Raw genomic sequence first — 20,308 nt, 5'->3', positions numbered from 1 at the left:
CCTGGCCCCCATACACACTCAGGGCATCAGAACCCCAGCTCTCCAGGACCGTCTAATCAACCACACTATATTCAGGATGGTGCAACTGCGGCCCCTGGAGTTGAACTGACTTATCCAAGGTCACACAACTACAAAGAGGCAGCAGTGGTCTAAGCACAGCCCTGGACGTCAGACAGACTGGGTTTGAGTGCCAGCCCTGCCATTTTCTTGCTATATAACTGTGGCCAAATTACTGAACTTCTCTAAGCCTCAGTTTTCTCATCTGTAAAATGGAAATTAAAATGATCCCCACCTCCTGGGCTTGGTAAAGATCAAACAATAGTCCACAGGGAGTATATTATTTAAAGTACTCTGAAGTTCCTGGCATGAGGGAAGAGTCCAATAAACAGTAATTATTTTTAATAATGTAAAAAATCTTACAGAATCTTATTTTTAACAGTTTTTTAGTTTCAGGTGCAATGTCATATCACCTGCAGATAATGGTCATTTGCCACCTACTCCTTTCTATTCTTTATATCTCTAGCCTGACTCTTGTCTCTCTGAGACGGCCAGGTGCTTTCTTTTTTTTTTTTTTTTGAGACGGAGTCTCACTCTGTCACCCAGGCTGGAATGCAGTGGTGCGATCTCAGCTCATTGCAGCCTCTGCCTCCCAGGTTCAAGCAATTATCTGCCTCAGTCTCCCGAGTAGCTGGGATTACAGGCGCCCGCCACCACGTCCAGGTAATTTTTGTATTTTTAGTAGAGATGGGGTTTCACCACGTTGGCCAGGCTGGTCTTGAACTCCTGACCTCATGATCCACCCGCCTTGGCCTCCCAAAGTGCTGGGATTGCAGGTGTGAGCCACGCATGGCAGGCCTGGCCAGGTTTCTGAAGGGCTTGCAGGCATCTCTGCTTACTTCCCGACTTTAACTGAAAATGTTTCCAACAATTCATCACTGAGCATGAAACTGGCTAACTTTGGGAAAGAGACAGATATGAAGGGTGCTACTAAGATTCTCCTGTCCTAAGGATTTTAATTAAGAATTATTTTTATAAAATGTATTTTTTTTTTAGACGGAGTCTGGCTCTGTCGTCCAGGCTGGAGTGCAGTGGCACAACCTCGGCTCACTGCAAGCTCCGCCTCCCAGGTTTACGCCATTCTCCTGCCTCAGCCTCCTGAGTAGCTGGGACTACAGGCGCCCTCCACCTCGCCCGGCTAGTTTTTTTTTTTCTTCGTATTTTTTAGTAGAGACGGGGTTTCATCGTGTTAGCCAGGATGGTCTCGATCTCCTGACCTCGTGATCCGCCCGTCTCGGCCTCCCAAAGTGCTGGGATTACAGGCTTGAGCCACCGCGCCCGGCCTATAAAATGTATTTTTAACATATAAGGAGACAGATGATTAAATGTTTTTTATTCGATCAATTAACAGCATACTATTTTAACAGCTTGTCTGAATCTAACTATCCTTGTATTTCTGTAATAAATTCAATTTGATCATGGCATATTATTTTAATATACTATTTCATAGAGCATTAACGTTATCACAGCTTCTACAGTTCAGAATACACATATTCTTTATCTTATCCACTCCACTTCTAGGAATCTCCACCCCACAAATAACTGTACAAATGCACCAAGCTTTAGGAACAAGATAATTCACTGTCTCATCAACAACAGAAAAATGAAACAACTTATATGTCTACCATGAGACTGGTTAAATACATTATAATAAACCTCACCAAAAAAACCATCAATTTTCATGCAATGAAAAACCATGTCCCATCAAAAATGATTAGGTAGAATTGTATGTACTGACATGGAAAGAAATTAAGTGGGGGGGAAAAGCAAGCTACAGACAGTGGGTATATTATAACGGACTACATTTGGTTTAAAACTTCTCTATATACATATTTAATACATTTATATCTGTATATATACAAATATCTTTGTAAATGCTTAGAAAATATTGAAAAATAACATCAAACTTTAGAGCTTTACTCATTCTTTAGACTTTTAAAGCCTTTGGTTCATTTTTGTAATTGAAAAAGAGAACAGAGTTTATAATTTTTTTAAATTAACTAATTAATGTTTTCAAACAAGCTCTTGTCAGCCCACAAAGATTTTTTTTAAATGCTGATCTAAGGTTCCTCTGAGTTCCATGTTCTCTATTTCACTCAAGATCTTAGCAAAAGGATGAAAAGTGTTTCTGATAATTACAACATTAAAATTCTAAGGCTCTGTTAGTCTCTTATAGAAAGTGTTTGGAGACAGGACTCAGGAGTTTATATAGCGTGATCTGGATGAAGAGTTAAAGAACACATAATGCTGCTTTTGTCTGGTTCCTGGACAACTTTCATTTCAACAAGCATTTATCAGGAAGCCACCCATAAGGGCAGGGCCTGGGCCCCTGGTGTGTCCTGGAGATCTCTGTCGGGAGAACAGCCTGAGGTGACCACACTCCTCTCGCTGAGACGGAAGCACTATCGCGTTCCTCGCAGGAGGGTGAGCTGAGGACACTGCCACCGCTTTCCAACCAGGTCCTTCCCCACCATCCCGCCCCTGTGAGAAATGTGTCCTGCAGTGAACCTCGCATTAGACAAATAAAAGGGCCAAGCACTGTCTCATCAGCTAGACTTAAAAAAAAACAACAACAACAAACAAAACAGAACTGACTGTCTCTTTGTGTTTAAAGACAGCCAATCAACTCTCACTTTAGCTCTTTCTTCTTAAGTGCCTCACTTTTTGGCCTATCATGAAGAGGCCCTTCTAGTATTCAGATTAACTATCAGACCCTCAACTAAGTCTGCATAGATAGCCTGAAATCTTATTCTAAAGGATAACTAATTATCCAAGCCAATCATCTTATTCTAAAGGATAACTGGCTCTCCAGGGGTGGTCCCAGAGCCAGCAGCATCAGAATCCCCTAGAAATTTGGTAGGAATGGAACACAGATTCTCAGGTCCCATCCCAGACCTGCTGGGTCAGAAACTTAGGTGGGGCCCAGTCATCTGTGTTTTAACAAACCCTCTAGAGACTCTGAGGCCCACTGAAATCTGACAACCACTGCTCTGAGGCTTTGCCTGTTCAGGATTGTCTCTACCACACAGTAACAAGACCAGTTTCCCCAAATCTCAGAGAACCTGCTAGCACAGTGTTGGTTCTTTGTTTCTAGAACAAGCTTTTAATGAACTCCTAGGCTGCAGGGAATCTCCTTCCCAGACAGAACACACAAGGCTCTGTGCTGGGCACCAGTCTCAGATACGGGTTTGACAACTGACTCCAATTATCTATGAAGATAAGGACTTGGGTACCCACAAAGTATGAAGCTCATAAATAAGTTGGGAAATTTTAGGATCTGCTTTCAACCTTCCCCTCCTTTCTCCAAATCTTTACTGAAAAAGCTAAGAGAACAAGGTTTTCCTGATTTCAGTTTATTTCCCCTCCCTGCCTTCAGCCAACTCCTGACAGCAGAGCAGTCCTGAAGAGAAAGGGTTGAGGAACAGTCTAGGAAAAGAGACAGCCTAGACCTGCCATTCACAAACTATACCCACCATTCACAAACTAGATCCCTACCCAGGGGATATGCATCAATCACTCATTACTCCCCTTGTTCCAGAAAGGATCTTATGAAGATATCTACAAGATAAGGGCAAAAAAAAAGGTACGCTGGCATACAAAATACAAACAGTGGGATTTTGTGTGTATTTTTGAGAGATAAGCCTGGAATATCTTGTTATATGAGAAATCCAAAAAAGGCTTGTTAGGGTCATGTCAAAAACAAAACAAAATAAAACAAACAAACAAAAAAACCCAGAGGAATAAACCTGAATAGGTTCTATGGGCCAAAGATGAGAAATTACCTTCCTCCTGATGGGGTACACAAATCTGGCTCCAAGTTTACTAGCAGGCAACATAAAGATGGAACTGCAATCTGTTACATGATTTGCAAGGTCCTTAAGATAAAAATAAACCAGTTGCTAAGGAAAAACACAAGTATTCCTGGTCTTGAGAGGAATTCCTCCCTTGGATCAGTTTCTGAAGAATCTACAGCTGGCTGTTATTTTTAAAGCAATTGGGGGGTGGGGAAAAAGACATATTTCAACCTTATCTTACCAAATTTCAAAGATCTCTTGATCCTTGTTTCAAAATACTTTTCTATAATGAAAAGTTGTTTAAGAGAGCTGTCTGGAAATCTTATAAAATTGTTACCCCAAAATGCCCCAGAACAAAAAACCTGCCCCAGATCAAACTTGTACATTTGACTCCCCTGCAGCAAATGATAGTGTCAGGATTCCTTACAAAAATCACTGGCCCAGAAGCTGCCTGGTCTAATATGCAAACTACAACACACAGGGATATGAGCACATGCAGGCAAGCATGACAACACTTACACAGCTTCAAATCTGTCTTATGCTCATTGACTCAGAAGTGCCCTCATACCAGGCTAGAATTCACAGATTGGTGAATATAAATGTTCCCAGATGGTCTAGGAAATTAAGAGTGATGACTGTAGATCACTGTCCTCCATGTATCTTGCTTTTCATTTATTCAGAGAAGCTGTTGTAGTCATTCAGTTCAAAATCATGTTCTGTGCTACACAGACAAGAGTATCTGGCTCCTTGCCAGGCATGGTGGCTCATGCCTGTAATCCCAGCACTTTGGGAGGTCAAGACGGGCGGATCACCTATGGTCAGGAGTTTGAGACCAGCCTGGCCAACATGGGGAAACCCTGTCTCTGCTAAAAATACAAAAATTAGCCGGGAGTGGTGGCGCATACCTGTAGTCTCAGCTACTCGGGAGGCTGAGACAAGAAAATTGCTTGAAACTGGGAGGTGGAGGTTGCAGTGAGCCGAGACCATACCACTGCACTCTAGACTGGAGGACAGAGCAGATTCCATGTCAAAAAAAAAAAAAAAAAAAAAGTATTTGGCTCCCACGGTCAGACAAAATCTTGTTCCCAAATTTGCAGCAACTCTAAGCCACGCAGCTTTTAACGTATTTGTATGTATATGTATGGGCAAGCATATGCTTATGTCTACATCATCTTAGCTTTCATTATTAAAATACTAACGCGGCCGGGCGCGGTGGTTCATGCCTGTAATCCCAGCACTTTGGGAGGCTGAGGCGGGTGGATCATGAAGTCAGGAGATCAAGACTGTCCTGGCTAACACGGTGAAACCCCGTCTCTACTAAAAATACAAAAAATTAGCCGGGTGTGGTGGCGGGCGCCTGTAGTCCCAGCTACTCGGGAGGCTGAGGCAGGAGAATGGCGTGAACCCGGGAGGCGGAGCTTGCAGTGAGCTGAGATTGCATCACTGCACTCCAGCCTGGGCTACAGCATGACTCCATCTCAAAAACAAAACAAAACAAAACAAAAACTAATGCTTGTTTGAAAAAATGCAATTAGTGCATTTGTCTGTGAGGTAGTTAATGACTATCTACCTTTTCTGTAGTACTCATGACAAACACTAAGTCTTTCCACACATCAATTCAGTTTATCCTCACGACACTCCTACAGTCTAAGTATTTTTATCATCATCTCTATTTTGCAGATGAGAAAACTGAGTCACAGAAGAGCAGAACAACTTGCTAGGGACTCAGCAGTGAGTGGCAGGGCCAGGACTGGGCCTCAGTCTGGCTCAAGTCCCTGCTCTCAGCCCGGAGCCATAGACTGGAACTCAGAGAGTTTACTAACTGCTGTGGACATGCACATGGGTTTCCAAGTCTCCATCTATATGAACTGCTCAAAAACCACAACTAGTAAACAGAAACCCTAGAGTCCTGAATTTGAATTGGGAGTGTCAATATAAACTCATGATGTATGTAATCACTAAGCAATAACAAGAATGAAAAATCCACAGATTCAACATAGCTCTTTCTACTTTAGCAGCCTAAAAACAATGAACAACCCCGTGTAGTCATGAGTGCCCCTAGTAGGCAGAGTCTGTTTTCTAAATACTTTTTCCTCCAAGAAAAAGAACCGGGACTTCTTGGATAAATGTACAATGTGAACCCAGGATATCTTGTCATATGAGAAATCAAGAAAGTTATGAAAGACTCCTATGATCCTGTCCAAAGGATTTAGGGGACAACCTGAGTAGGTTCCCACTGGCCAGGAGTGAGACATGACATTCCTCTTAGGGGAGGTAAAAAATTCTACCTATGAGGCAGTTTTGGAAAAAAAGGAAAAACCACCTGATCCCAATCAAGGCTTTTGGTCTAACTACCAATTTACAGGACACAGAGGCATGCGAAACATTATAAATGATACCACAATACCACGGGAAAGCTGTCAGCAAAATTCAGGCTGTAGGAAACTAACTCTACAGGACATAGAGCCATATAACCATGTTTCTTCAATAAAAACATTTCAAGATAGACAGAAGCAGGGGTACATGAATTGGGCAGACCTACAGAATGAAAGAAACCCAGAAACAATGGAAGTGAGGATCCCACAGTCAGCCTTCCATAACCCAGTTATCAGGGCTTCCTTTCTGTATGCTTTCTATTACAAGGCAATGAAAAATGAGAGGTGCTTAATATCCACTTCCATTAACAGCACACCCGTTTCTCCTTGGACATCTGTGTATCACTCACCGCTCCTCCATGAGTTCCCGGATAGAGGCGACTGTGGGGCCAGATCCCAGGTGAGTATAATATGGACCTTCATCTTTCTCCACTATTTGTTCTGCAGAAACACAAAGAGTAAACATTTTTGGAATATTAATTAGTCAATATTAATTTAGAAAGGCAAACCACCAACAGGAAAGTTAATAGGCATGCTAGAAAACAGGAAACCCACATGCTTATGAACACGTGAAAAGGTGTTCAACTCCAGTAGAAATCAGGAAATACACATTAAAATCACAATAAAACACCATCACACATGGACCAAATTGGCAAAAATTTAAAACTCTGATAAAACCAAGTGCTGTCTGTGATCTAAGCACTTTGGGATTCCGCCTACCATTATCCAATAAAGGTAGAGTTGCATCCTGCATGACCCACTAATTCCATTTCTAGACACACACTCAAGACCAGCGGTCAGCAAGCTACTCTCCTCCAGTGAGCCACCGCACCCGGCCAAAAACATTTTGTTAAGTGACAGAAGCCCTCCTGGGTAAATACCCAACCAAACTGAAGACAGAGGCTCAAACAGATACTATGCCAATGTTCAGAGCAGCATTTATTCACCACAACTAAAAGGTGAAAACAACATAACCATCCATCACAGCAGGTGGTTGGATATATGAAATGTGTATGTCCATATGACAGAATATTAGCCAAAAAAGGAATGAAGTTTTGATACATGCTATTACATGGATGAACCTTAAGAACATTATGCCAAGTAAAATAAACCAGACACAAAGGACAAATACTGTAGGATTTCACTGATATGAGTTATCTAGAAGAGGCAGGTTCCTGGAGACAGAAGGTAGATGAGAGGCTTGCAGGGGCTGGGAGGAGCAGGAAATGAGGGGTTATTGCTTAATGGGACAGAGTTTCTGTTTAGGCTGATGAAGTTTTGGAAACAGTGATGACAGTTGCACAATATTGTGAATGTAATTAATGCCACTAAACTGTACACATAAACATGATCAAAATGGCAAATTTAAGTTATACATACTTTACCACAATTTAAATAAGTTCTGATACATGCTACAATATGGATGAACCCTGAAAACATTTTTTTTTTTTTTGAGATGGAGTTTTGCTCTTGTTGGGGTGCAATGGCGTGATCTCGGCTCACTGCAACCTCCGCCTCCCAGGTTCAAGTGATTCTCATGCCTCAGCCTCCCAAGTAGCTGGGATTACAGGCATGTGCCACCACACCCGGCTAATTTTGTACTTTTAGTAGAGACAGGGGTTTCACCATGTTGGCCAGACTGGTCTTGAACTCCTGACCTCAGGTGATCCACTCACCTCGGCCTCCCAAAGTGCTGGGATTACAGGTATAAGCCACTGTGCCCCACCAAAATCATTTTGTTAAGTGAAAGAAGCCAGATACAAAACAGGTCACACATTGTATTCTTCCATTCATATGAAATACTCAGAATAGGTAAATCTATAGAAACAAAAAAGCAAATTGGTGGTTGTTGCCAGAGGCTGGGGGCTGGGGGCGTATGGGTAGGAATGAGGAGTAACTGCTTAATGGGTACAGGGTTTTTTTTTTTTTCCGAAAAATTTTAAATATTTTAAAATATCATGAAAATATTTTAAAACTGGAGGGAGATGTGGTTGTATAATATTGTGAATGTACTAAATGCCACTGAATTGTTCACTTTAAGATGGTTAATTTTATGTGAAGCTCAACTCAACTTGTAAAAAGGAACAAACCATTCATGTAACAACACGGATGAATTATTAAATGAGTTTTTCTAAGTGAAAGAAAATAGACCCAAAAGGCTACATAGCAGCTGCTTTGGAAAACAGTGATTTGGCCGGATATTAGGAGGCTAAAAACAAAAAAACTCTACACACAGTGTGCACCTACTGTACTACAGCTGGCAAGTTTGCTTCATATCTAAGATACGACAATTACATGTAATAGAGTATCCTACACTGGGTCCTATGACAGAAAAAGGACCATTGGTGGAAAAACTGATGAAATCCAAAAAGTCTATAGTTAACAGTACTGTACCAACATTAATTTATTCATTTTAAATATACCATAATTACGTAAGACATTTACCAAGCAAGAGAAGGTATATAAAGTATATACAGGAACTCTCTGCACTAACTTCATAACTCTCCCATAAATGTAAAATTATTTCAAAATAAAGTATTTAAAAAGTAAAAGAAAAAAAACACACAGTGAGCCATAATTTGCTGATCCTTAGGAGAAATCATAGTCACACACATTAAATCCCACATACAAAGATTTTCACATCAACACAGTCTGCAAGAGTCAAAGCTGTAGACAGCCTGCTGTGGACTGAATGTTTGTGTCCCTCCCAAATTTGTATGTTGAAGCCTAATCCCCAATGGGATAGCATTTGGAAGTAGGGCTTTGGGGAGGTAATTAGGTCAAGAGGGTAGCACCCTCCTGAATGGGACTAGTGTCCTTATAGGAAGGGATACCAGAGAGCTTGCTTCCCCTTCCCTCTCCCCTCCTGGCTATGTGAAGATACAGCGAGGAGCTGGCTGTCTACATGCTAGGAGGGGGTCCTCGATGGACACTAGACCTGCTGGTGCCTTGATCTTAGAATTCTCAGCCTCTAGAGCTGTGAGAAATCAATGTTCACTGTTTAAACCACCCAGGCTATGGGATTTTTTTTTTTTTTTTCTAGAGACAGGGTCTTACTCTGTTGCCCAAGCTGGAGTGCAATAGCACGATCACAGTTCACTGCAGCTTCCACCTCCCAGGCTCAAGTGATCCTCCCACCTCAGCCTCCTGAGTAGCTGGGACTACAGGTGTGCACCACCATGCCTGGCAAATTTTTGTATTTTTTGTAAAGACAGGGTTTTGCCATGTTGCCCAGGCTAGTCTCCAACTCCTGGGCTCAAGCAATCTGCCTGCCTCGGCCTCCCAAAGTGCTAGGAGTACAGGCTTGAGACACTGGGACTGGCTGGTATTCTTGCTAAAATAGTCCAAATAAAGACACAACCCGTAATTCAGCAACAGTGGAATGGATTTCTCTTGAAATGCAGTAGTCATATTATGGAATATATTCAGCAATGAAAATCAGAAACCTGCAACAGCATGGTTGACTACAACAGCACCGTAAGTGAAAGCAGCACAACACAGATGATATGGTCTAGCTGTGTCCCCACCCAAATCTCATCTTGAATTGTAGCTCCCATAATTCTGTGTTGTGGGAGGGAGCTGGTGAGAGAGAACTGCATCATGGAGGCAGTTTCCCCCATACTGTTCTCATGGTAGTGAATAAGTCTCAGGAGATCTGATGGTTTGATAAGGGGAAACCCCTTTCACTTGGCTCTCATTCTGTCTCACCTGCTGCCATGTAAGACATGCCTCTTACCATGATTGTGAGGCCTCCCCAGCCATGTGGAACTGTGAGTCCATTAAACATCTATTTCTTTATAAATTACCCAGTCTCAGGTACATCTTTATCAGCAATGTGAAAATTGACTAATACAGCAGAATACAGTTAAGATTCCATTTAAATGATATTCAATAACAGACTCAAACTATACTAAGAGATCCATACATAGTGAGTAAAAACTACTAGGTTGAAATATGAAATTGCAGACAATGATTTTTGACCTATCAAAAATGATAATTTTATATGGTTCAACTTCATACAAAGAAAAGCAGGGAAATTACTGTCACAAATGTGGGGAAAAGAAAGATCAGACTGTTACTGTGTCTATAGAGAAAGAAGTAGACATAAGAGACTCCATTTTGTTCTGTATTTGAGATGCTGTTAATCTGTGACCCCACCTCCAACCTTGTCCTTGCAAGAGACATGTGCTGTGGTGACTCAAGGTTTAACGGATTTTGGGCTGTGCAGGGTGTGCTTTGGTAAACAAGTGTCCGAAGGCAGTATGCTTGTGAAAAGTCATCACCATTCTCTTAATCTCAAGTACCCAGGGACATGTACACTGCCAAAGGTCGCAGGGACCTCTGCCTAGGAAAGCTAGGTATTGTCCCAGGTTTCTCCCCATGTGACAGTCTGAAATACGGCCTCGTGGGAAGGGAAAGACCTGATTGTCCCCCTGCCTGACACCTGTGAAGGGTCTGTGCTGAGGAGGACTAGTATAAGAGGAAAGAAGGCCTCTTGGCAGTTGAGATAGAGAAAAGCATCTGTCTCCTGCCCGTCCCTGGGCAATGGAACATCTCCGTGTAAAACCCGATTGTATGTTCTGTTTACTGAGAAAGGAGAAAACCGCCTTAGGGCGAAAGGTGGAACGTGCTAGCAGCAATGCTGCTCTTTATGCACTAAAAAGGTTTATGGAGATGTTTACATATGCATATCAAGGCACAGCACTTTTCCTTAAACTTAGAGATCTTTATTCATATGTCTTACTGCTGACCTTCTCCCTACGATGATCCTATTATCCTGCCACTTCCCTTTTTCTAAGATGGTAAAGATAATGATCAATAAATACTGAGGGAACTCAGAGACCCGTGCCGTGCTGGCATGGGTCCTCTGTATGCGGAGCGCTGGTCCGGAGCGCTGGTCCCCTGGGCCCACTTTTTCTTTCTCTATACTTTGTCTCTGTGTCTCATTTCTTTTCTCAAGTCTCTCATTCCACCTAATGAGAAATGCCCACAGGTGTGAAGGGGCAGGCCACCCCTTCAACAAAAGTTAAGAGAATGGTTACTTCTGGGGGATGGAAGAGGAATGTGGTTAGAAAGCCATACAGGTCTGGGCATGGTGGCTCACACCTGTAATCCCAGCACTTTAGGATGCGGAGGGGAGAATCACTTGAGTCCAGGAGTTTGAGACCAGGCTGGGCAACATAGTGAGACCTTGTCACTACAAACAAACAAACAAACAACAGTAAAAACCTAGCCAGACTTGTTGGTACGTGCCTATAGTCTCAACTACTTGGAAAGCTGAGGCAGGAGGATCACTTGATACCAGGAGTTCAAGGCTGCAGTGAGCTATGATCGCACCACTGCACTCCTGCCTGGGTAACAGAGCAAAGACCCTGCATCAAGGATCAAAGAAAAAAGATAAATAAATAAGAAAGGGCATAGAGGTGACTCCTGGGGGACTAGAAGTGGCCTATTTCTTGATCCAGGTGGTGGTCACACAGGTTCATTTTACAAAATTTCATTAAGCTTTACATGAATGTTTTGGGTACTTTCCTATGTATACAAATCACAATTTTTTAAATGTAAAAAATAAATTAATTCCATACCTATTTTATCCAGATCATTATGCTCAACTTTATGGGGCATACAAGATAGAATAATACCTGACTGTTGCCTTTTAAAAGTGTATGATCTAGCCAAGCAGACAAGACCCACACGTAAGATACCTCATGGCACTTCCTATCAATAGGGAAAGATAAAACTTGCAATGCATAGTGTTAGGACAACTGGGGGAAAAAAGTTTGATCCATACTTAATACCTTATCCCCCAAATCCATTCCAAATGGCTGAAAGATTAAAATACACAAAAATTAAACTATACAATACACATGCTAGAAGGAAAAAAATGGAAATTTTAAAAAATAATCAGGAAGAAGGGTCTTTAAGTATGACACAATTCCGAAGCCACTCCCAAAACCAAATAAATTAAACCCTGATAAATCAACTAAAGAAAAACTTAGTAATAACTACTGAAAGTCAAGCTGAAAGACAAACATCACACTGGGAAGAGAGATCTGGAACTGACATCAGTCAAAAGGCTAATTTCCTTAATATAGCAAGAGCTACTACAACTAAACAAGGTCAACAACACAAGAGAAAAATGAAAAAAAGATACCAATGGTTCTCGAAAAATGCAAATGGCTCAAACACGCATAAAACTACAATGAGATGTCATTATCCTTCTTTCAGAGGAGTCCCTACCAAAAAGTCTGATAAGTCACTGTGTTGGTGAGGATATAGGCAGTATAAAGAATAATTTAGCAATACATTAAAATGACAAATGCATAATCTGTTTGAACTAGCAATTTCAAAGAATTTCAAAATCCTCAAAAAATTTATTTCTAGGAATTTGGTTATAATTGTATATGTAAAAAAAGACCTATGTAAGAACACTCACTATATCACTGTTTGTAATGGAAAAATATCAGAAATAACCTAAATGTCCATTATTATGGACTAGTTAAATGCATTACAGCATATCCATATAATGAAATATTGAGCAGTTGTCAAAAGGAATTAAGTAGCTTCAGATTTACTGACAGAAAATGACCTCCAAGATATTTTAAGTGGGAGAAAAAAAAATTTCAGTACAGCATGTATAAGATGCTACAGTTCGTTTACACACAATCACACATACATTTGTACATAACACACATGTACAAGCATAAAGGTATATACATATGTCATTATGAACTCTAAGAGCAGTAGAGTAAAAGCAAGTTCAGTTGCGTTCCAGTTAAAAAAAAAACAAAAAAACAAAAAAACAAAAACAGTTAGCCATGGAGTGTACAGCCAAGCAGATGACCTGATCGAAGTGGCTTGCCACTGACGGCGTCTACTCATGGAGGCACCTCACCCCTCCCTACTGTCCTGGGTCAGGCTCTTGCCTCAATTATCGCCATTGTCTCCTAACAGTTGGTCTGAGCCCTCCTAAGTCATCCTACCCAATACTACCACAGTTATGTTCCCCAAACAGAAATCTGTTTACATCACTTTCCATTGATGATGCCACACTGGACAGACGACACAATCCAAATTTCAGAACGTGGTCCACAAAGTCCCCATCATACCATCTCTACACACCTCCCTGCCTTGCAACCTGTCCCAGCCACCAGGGGCTCTGCTACACAACCACTTGGTATCCCACATCCTTAAATATGTTTTCTCATTGACAACAGAGCCTTTCTGGATCTCTCCTTTTGGAAAAACTCTTTTTTTTTCCCTTTCTTTCCTTGCAGCTCCAGCTCCAAGAAAGGGCCTAGTTTAAATGCCACTTTTTCTGTGAAGCCCTATTGAACTTTCTCAGGGTGTTTTCCCTCTGGACTTCTAGAGCATCTTGTATACAATGTCAATTATTGAGGCATATATATATACATTATATACTTGTTATGTAACTGTTAATGTGGCACAGAATAACAAATGCAGATCTTGCAGACAGAAACCTGGGCAACTTAACCTCTCTAATCCTCATGCCTCTATGCGTAAAATACACAAAGGGCTTAGCACAGTATTTGGCACATAATATAAGCTCAATAGGCAGCTGTTGTCTAGGCTCCACCAAACAAATTATGTGACTGTGGGCAAATTACACAACCTTTGTGAGCCTCAACGTAGTTAAAATAATGTTTTTACATAATAGGATTGTTGAAGATTAGATGAGATTCAAGGTACCAGTGCTTAAACATTTCATGAATGAGTATATTCAACTAAAGAGTTAGAAATGACTCATTCCAAATGGGCACTATTTTGAACCATAAAATGGAATTACAGAAGGATGCATGTGAAGAGGTGGGGAGAGGAGAAGGCCAAGGGAGAGCAGGGGGAGGGAGAGGAAGAGAATATGAGAATGTGGGTGCTGGAGGCAGTGGTCTGAACTCTTTATAGGTGCTAGGAGACCACATGGTATACAGAAAATAGAACACAAGAATATGCCAGAACTTCTGGGCTTTGTTCCAGTTTCTATTGTCTGGAGAAAATTCAAAGTAACAAACTGACTGCAGGGTCTTATGCTGGGAACAGAAACATCATGTAGCTTTTGCTAATCATCTTCTGCCTAACTCACAAAAACTCAAAACTTACATAGTTAAGGTTAGAGAAAGGAAATTTTCAAGAAGGCACAAACTAAATCTTAGCAACTCCATCCCAATAGCTGGAAAACAAGATACGAAGATCTAAAACCAAGACAACCTAGAACTGGCTGGTCAGGTTTCTCTGGGAAGGCCACTAAAACACAAAGGGCAGAGAAAGCTCCAAGTGCCAAACAAAACCAAAGCCACTTTCAGCAGTTTACAGGGCAGCCCAAGGAGTCTCTTAAAAGCATTGTTTCTTTTACTTATGTCTCCTTCTGAGTATAAGTCTGTATAAGGGAGAAGATATTCTAGAAAAGAAATTTGACAACAAAGTTGCTGACTTACAAAGTTATAAAACTAGTATACATGTACAAATTATCCTCACATAACATATGATAGATATATTATCTTCTGTGTATGCATATGTGTAACATATATATACACTACCACCATCAATTTCTTGTTATGTAAATGTCTCATTTTCATATAGTTTTCATTTTATATATTGAATAAATGTTATGTATGGTACTTAAAGGATCCTGAGCTAGGAACTAAGATTAAGTATCTTATTAAGTATAAGATAAAGAAGATATAAGTATAAAAATCAAAGAAGTAAAACCTATGTACTATTAAATCCGAATTATAAATATCAGGTCCTGTCCACTTGAGAAACACAAAAGCAATGACATTATAGTAGCTGTAAGTACCCCTAGCTCTCTGGTTTTGATTTTTAAACACCATTATCCTTTAAAAGGAAACAGGTGGGCCAGGCGCGGTGGCTCACGCCTGAAATCCCAGCACTTTGGGAGGCCAAGGCAGGCGGATCATGAGGTCAGGAGATCGAGACCATCTTGGCTAACACAGTGAAACCCATCTTTACTAAAAACACAAAAAATTAGCAGGCGCAGTGGCGGGCACCTATAGTCCCAGCTACTCAGGAGGCTGAGGCAGGAGAATCACTTGAACCTGGGAGGTGGAGGCTGCAGTGAGCTGAGATCATGCCACTGCACTCCAGCCTGGTGACACAGCGAGGCTCTGTCAGGAAAGGAAAGGAAAGGAAAGGGAAAGGGAGGGAGGGAGGGAGGGAGGCGGGAAGTAGAGAGAGAGAGAGAGAGAGAGAGAGAGAGAGAGAGAGAGAGAGAAGAGAAGAGAAGAGAAGAGGCCGGGTGTGGTGGCTCATGCCTGTAATCCCAGCATTTTCGGAGGCCGAGGCAGAGGGATCACAAGGTCAGGAGATCGAGACCATCCTGGCCAATATGGTGAAACCCCGTTTCTACTAAAAGTACAAAAAAAAAAAAAAAAAATTAGCCAGGCTTGGTGGTGCGTGCCTGTAATCCCAGCTACTTGGGAGGCTGAGGCAGGGAAATTGCTTGAACCCGGGAGGCGGGGATTGCAGTGAGCTGAGATCGCACCACTGCACTCCAGCCTGGCAAAAGAGCAAGACTCTGTCTCAAAAAAAAAAAAAAAAGAAAAGAAAAGAAAAAGAAAGAAAGGAAAAAAAAGAAAGAGAAGGAAAGAAAGAGAGGAGGAAGGGAAGGGAACGGAAGGGAAGGGAAGGGGAAGCGGAAGGGGGAAGGAAGGAAGGAAGGAAGGAAGGAAGGAAGGAAAGGAAGGAAGGAAAGGAAAGGGAGGAAAGAAAGGAAAGGAAAGGGAGGAAAGAAAGGAAAGGAAAGGGAGGAAAGGAAAGGAAAGGGAAGGAAAGGAGAAAGGAGAAAGGAGAAAGGAGAAAGGAGAGGAGAGGAGAGGAGAGAGGAGAGAGGAGGAGACAGGAGGAGAGAGGAGGAGAGAGGAGGAGAGAGGAGGAGAGAGGAGGAGAGAGGAGGAGAGAGGAGGAGAGAGGAGGAGAGAGGAGGAGAGAGGAGGAGAGAGGAGAGAGGAGAGAGGAGAGAGGAGAGAGGAGAAAGGAGAAAGGAGAAAGGAGAAAGGAAAGGAAAGGAAAGGAAAGGAAAGGAAAAGGGAAAAGGAAAGAGAAGTCAGGTGACCAAGCCAAAAAAAAAAAAAAGGAAACCAGGTGGCCTTGGAGAAATGGTTAATTCAAGGTCTGAGGCAGGAAAAGTATGATGTGCCCTGGATATTTCTTGCTGAACAAAAAGCAAAGAAATGATCAAAGAATGATCTGGGGTGAGGTATATCCAAAGACCACAGGAGCTGGCCTGAAGGGGCATCCCACTAGCCAAATTTGGGACAATCTGAGCAAAAAGAACGCCTGTAACTAAAACACATTAAATATATAAATATTCATCAGGCCATAAGAATGCTTAAAAAAGAGAAAAGAGAAAAAAATAACAAACACTCCATTGTCCTTGAAGATGATTATTCATTTCATTTTCATTTGAACTGTTATAATATGCATAGTTTTTATGAGTTACCACTTAAAGTTAAACCTTGTCACTTAAACCATAGCAATACTATACATAATCACTTTCACTTTTGATCTCATATTCATTGAAAAAGCTTTTAGACTTGCTTAGACATATCTGATATATCACCATATATACATAAAAAGAAAAACATAAGCTAAATACAGTAAATGTGTTGCATGTTTTCCAAGAATACGTTGACTCTTGAGCAACACAGAGGTTAGGGGCACCAACTCCCAGTGTGGTTGAAAATCTGCATGTATCTTTTTGGCTTCCCTGAAACTTTACTAATAGCCTACTGTTGACTGGAAGTCTTACTGATAACAGCTAATTAATACATAGACTAGTATCTACATATATTTTATGCATTTGTGACATACTTACCATTTATTAAGAATTTTTTTCAATATTTCTAGGCTATGTATTTTGTCAGTTTTTTCAAATTTTTTACAAATCTCCAAAAAATGTTCCAGTATATTTATTGAAAAAAAAATCTGGGCCAGGCGCGGTGGCTCATACCTATAATCTCAGCACTTTGGGAGGCTGAGGTGGGCAGACTGCTTGAGCCCAGCCTGGGCAACGTGGTGAAACCCCACCTCTACCAACAAACAAACAAACAAACAAAAATTAGGCAGGCGTGGTGGCACGCACTCCAGTTGTCCCAGCTACTCAAACGGCTGAGGTGGGAGGATCACTTGAGCCTGGGAGGCAGAGGTTGTAGTGAGCGGGGATCACACCACTGCATTCCAGCCTGGGAGACAAAGACCTTGTCTCAAAAAATTAAAAAAGAAAAAAAATGCTCATTAGTTTCCATGTTTCTACACACAATAACTTTGTTTCAATACTGAATCACACTGTACTCTTTTTGAAGATAATTTAAACAGTATTTAATCTTAACGCACATAATACTAACAATATTCATAACTCACCGAGATAACAATATGAAAATCTGTGACCAAATTCATGCATGTATATGGTGCCATAATGGCTGCCTGGCCAACAACTAGTATAAGACATCATTGATTATAAGCTATATCCTGACTTCGGAGAGCTTCAAGATGTTTTTAAGTAGTATAAAGCCACATATGCTCACACTTCTTCCAACTGATGAAATGTGATATTAAGCCAACTCTTATATTCTGACAATTGGTAATTAAGGGGAAATTATGCATTATCCTTGCTTTCTTACTTAGAAAGTAATCAAATGAAGAACAGCACTTTTTTTTTTCTTTTTTTTGGGAAAGAACTCTAAAGATAAGATCTACCCCTCTTTTACAATCTATTTCACTTATTTTTTTGTCTTTAGAGATGGCCTTTGTTGCCCAGGTTGGTCTCAAACTCCTGGGTTCAAGTGATCCTTCCACTTCAGCCTCCCAAAGTGCTGGGATTGTAGGCAGAGGTATTGCACCGGGCCAGATCTCCCTCTTAAACTTCTAAGCGCACAATATGGTATGTTTACTAAGTTGTACAGCAGATCTCTAGGACTTACACATCTTGCATAACTGTAACTTTATATGCACTAAACTCATCTCCCCCTCCCCCATCCCTTAGCAAACACATTCTATTTGCTACTTCTATAACTCTATTTTACAAGATCTCATATAAGTGGAATCATGCAGCATTTGTCCTTCTGTGACTGAATTATTGAGCATCTTTCAGGTTTTGTAAGGTATTAAATGTAAAAAAGGATGGACAGAATTAGAATATCATCAGTTTGCAATCCCTAATGAAAAATTAACTTACACAAGGATCATCAGTAGACATGATATGACTAAAGATTGATGGGGAACTGGATAATCACATGGTGGTAAAGTATCACCTGATAAATTATTTGCTGGACACATAAGGGGAAAACATAACTTTAGACTGGCAAGACCTGGCTCTCGCTCTTACCACCTTAACCTAGTGACAACTGGGCTTCACCAACAGTGGGACAATTAGACTTCTCAATGTGATTTTATATGAGGAGCCTGGCATACTCCATTAAAAAAAAATTTTAGGCCAGGCATGATGGCTCAGGCCTGTAATGCCAACACTCTGGGAAGCTGAGGCGGGCAGATCACTTGAGGTCAGGAGATAGAGAACAGCCTGGTCAACGTGGTGAAACCTCATCTCTACTAAAAATACAAAAATTAGCCAGGCGTGGTGGTGCGTGCCTGTAACTACAGCTACTCGGGAGTCTGAGACAGGAGTATCACTTGAACCCAGGAGGCGGAAGTTGCAGTATGCCGTGATCGCGTCACTGCACTCCAGCCTGGGTGACAGAGTGACACTCTGTCTCAAAATAAAACAAAACAAAAAAACTTTCACCTGAACCTAACCAAGTATTTAGATCTTTCAGTATATGATTCTCTTTTTTCTCATAGTGAAACAAGGTTTACTAACCTTCTTAGTGATGCTTAATGCTATTCGATCTTAAATTCAACAGGTGATTTTACCCTACTTATATTCATTGTTATAACATGTATTTCTGGCATTTTATGTTTTCCATGTTTAATGCTTCCTCGTCTTCTTCGTTTGCTGCAGATGTTGTATTTTCTATTTCCTCCACCAGCACCATCCCTGGTAATCTGGAAAAATCTATAGTATGTTTTTAGAAATGCTAATGGTACTTCTAAAGAGAAAAGTTAGTACCTCTACAATTTCTCCCACCTCCTCCTTTACTTCTGCTTTTCACTGGCATCCTCAGGAACGTATTTCCCTCTGCTACACGTTAAGATGTTTAACATAAAAATATACCTTAAGTAGAGTTTAAGTAAATATCTTTTGTTTTAGAAAAATAACCGTCATTTAAAGTTAGACTTTACATTTGAACAGATTTAGTGTTCATTGCCAGCCTCTCCATACTACAACTTCCCCATCTATTATCATTTTGATTCATCTCTAGAAAATTTGAGTTCTTACATATTCAAAAATGTTTTTATGAAGACTTTACATATGGATGGTGACTTAAGTAGGTCGAACTTGGATCAAACTTTTAAATCTCAATACTCTATTCAGAGAACTGCAATACATATATCCAACAAAGGACCCATATATCCAAAATAAAGAACCCTTACCACTCAATAAGAAAAATAAAAACAATAGAGAAATGGGCTTGAATAGCAACTTGAATGACTTGAACAGGAACTTGAACAGAAAGGACTTGAAGAGGAACTCTACAAAAGATGGCATATGAAAAACTGCTCACCCTCATTAGGCATCAGGGAAATTCAAATTAAAACCACAGTGAGATACTATTATACGTCTACACAATGGCAAAGACGGGATGGCACCATTTGCTGGTGAGAACGTGGAGCAATGCTGGTGGGAGCCTAAATTGTAACAACTACTTTGGAAGACCAATGGTACCTACTAAAACTGAACACACACAATTTCAGTCCTAGGTAAGTACCTAAGCATATACATGTACACATAAATGCACCAAGAGACAGGTATAAGAATGTCTTATATCAGCATGATTCATAACAACCCCAAGTTGGAAACAACCCAAAAGACCATCAGCGACCTACTGGATACATTGTGGTGTATTCAAAAAATGGAATACTGTACAGCTATGAGAATGAATGACAGGGGCAGATAACAAATGTACATACATACAGATAACACAGGGC

The 20,308-nt window shown here is 40.9% G+C and overlaps 1 protein-coding gene across 3 annotated transcripts in view; it reads right to left on the bottom strand.

Annotated features, from left to right (window-relative positions):
• TET3 (tet methylcytosine dioxygenase 3) overlaps nucleotides 1–20,308 on the bottom strand; it is a 122,712-nt gene that overhangs the window by 25,511 nt on the left and 76,893 nt on the right. For all 3 annotated transcript variants that reach the window (XM_038007127.2, XM_073023086.1, XM_007970194.3), the window contains one exon: nucleotides 6,577–6,667. In XM_038007127.2, the coding sequence (XP_037863055.1) occupies nucleotides 6,577–6,667 (91 nt within the window). The remainder of the gene's footprint in view (nucleotides 1–6,576; nucleotides 6,668–20,308) is intronic.

Source organism: Chlorocebus sabaeus, chromosome 14 (assembly GCF_047675955.1).
Source record: "Chlorocebus sabaeus isolate Y175 chromosome 14, mChlSab1.0.hap1, whole genome shotgun sequence".
Lineage (NCBI taxonomy): Eukaryota > Metazoa > Chordata > Mammalia > Primates > Cercopithecidae > Chlorocebus > Chlorocebus sabaeus.
This window is presented reverse-complemented; position numbering and strand designations above follow the sequence as displayed.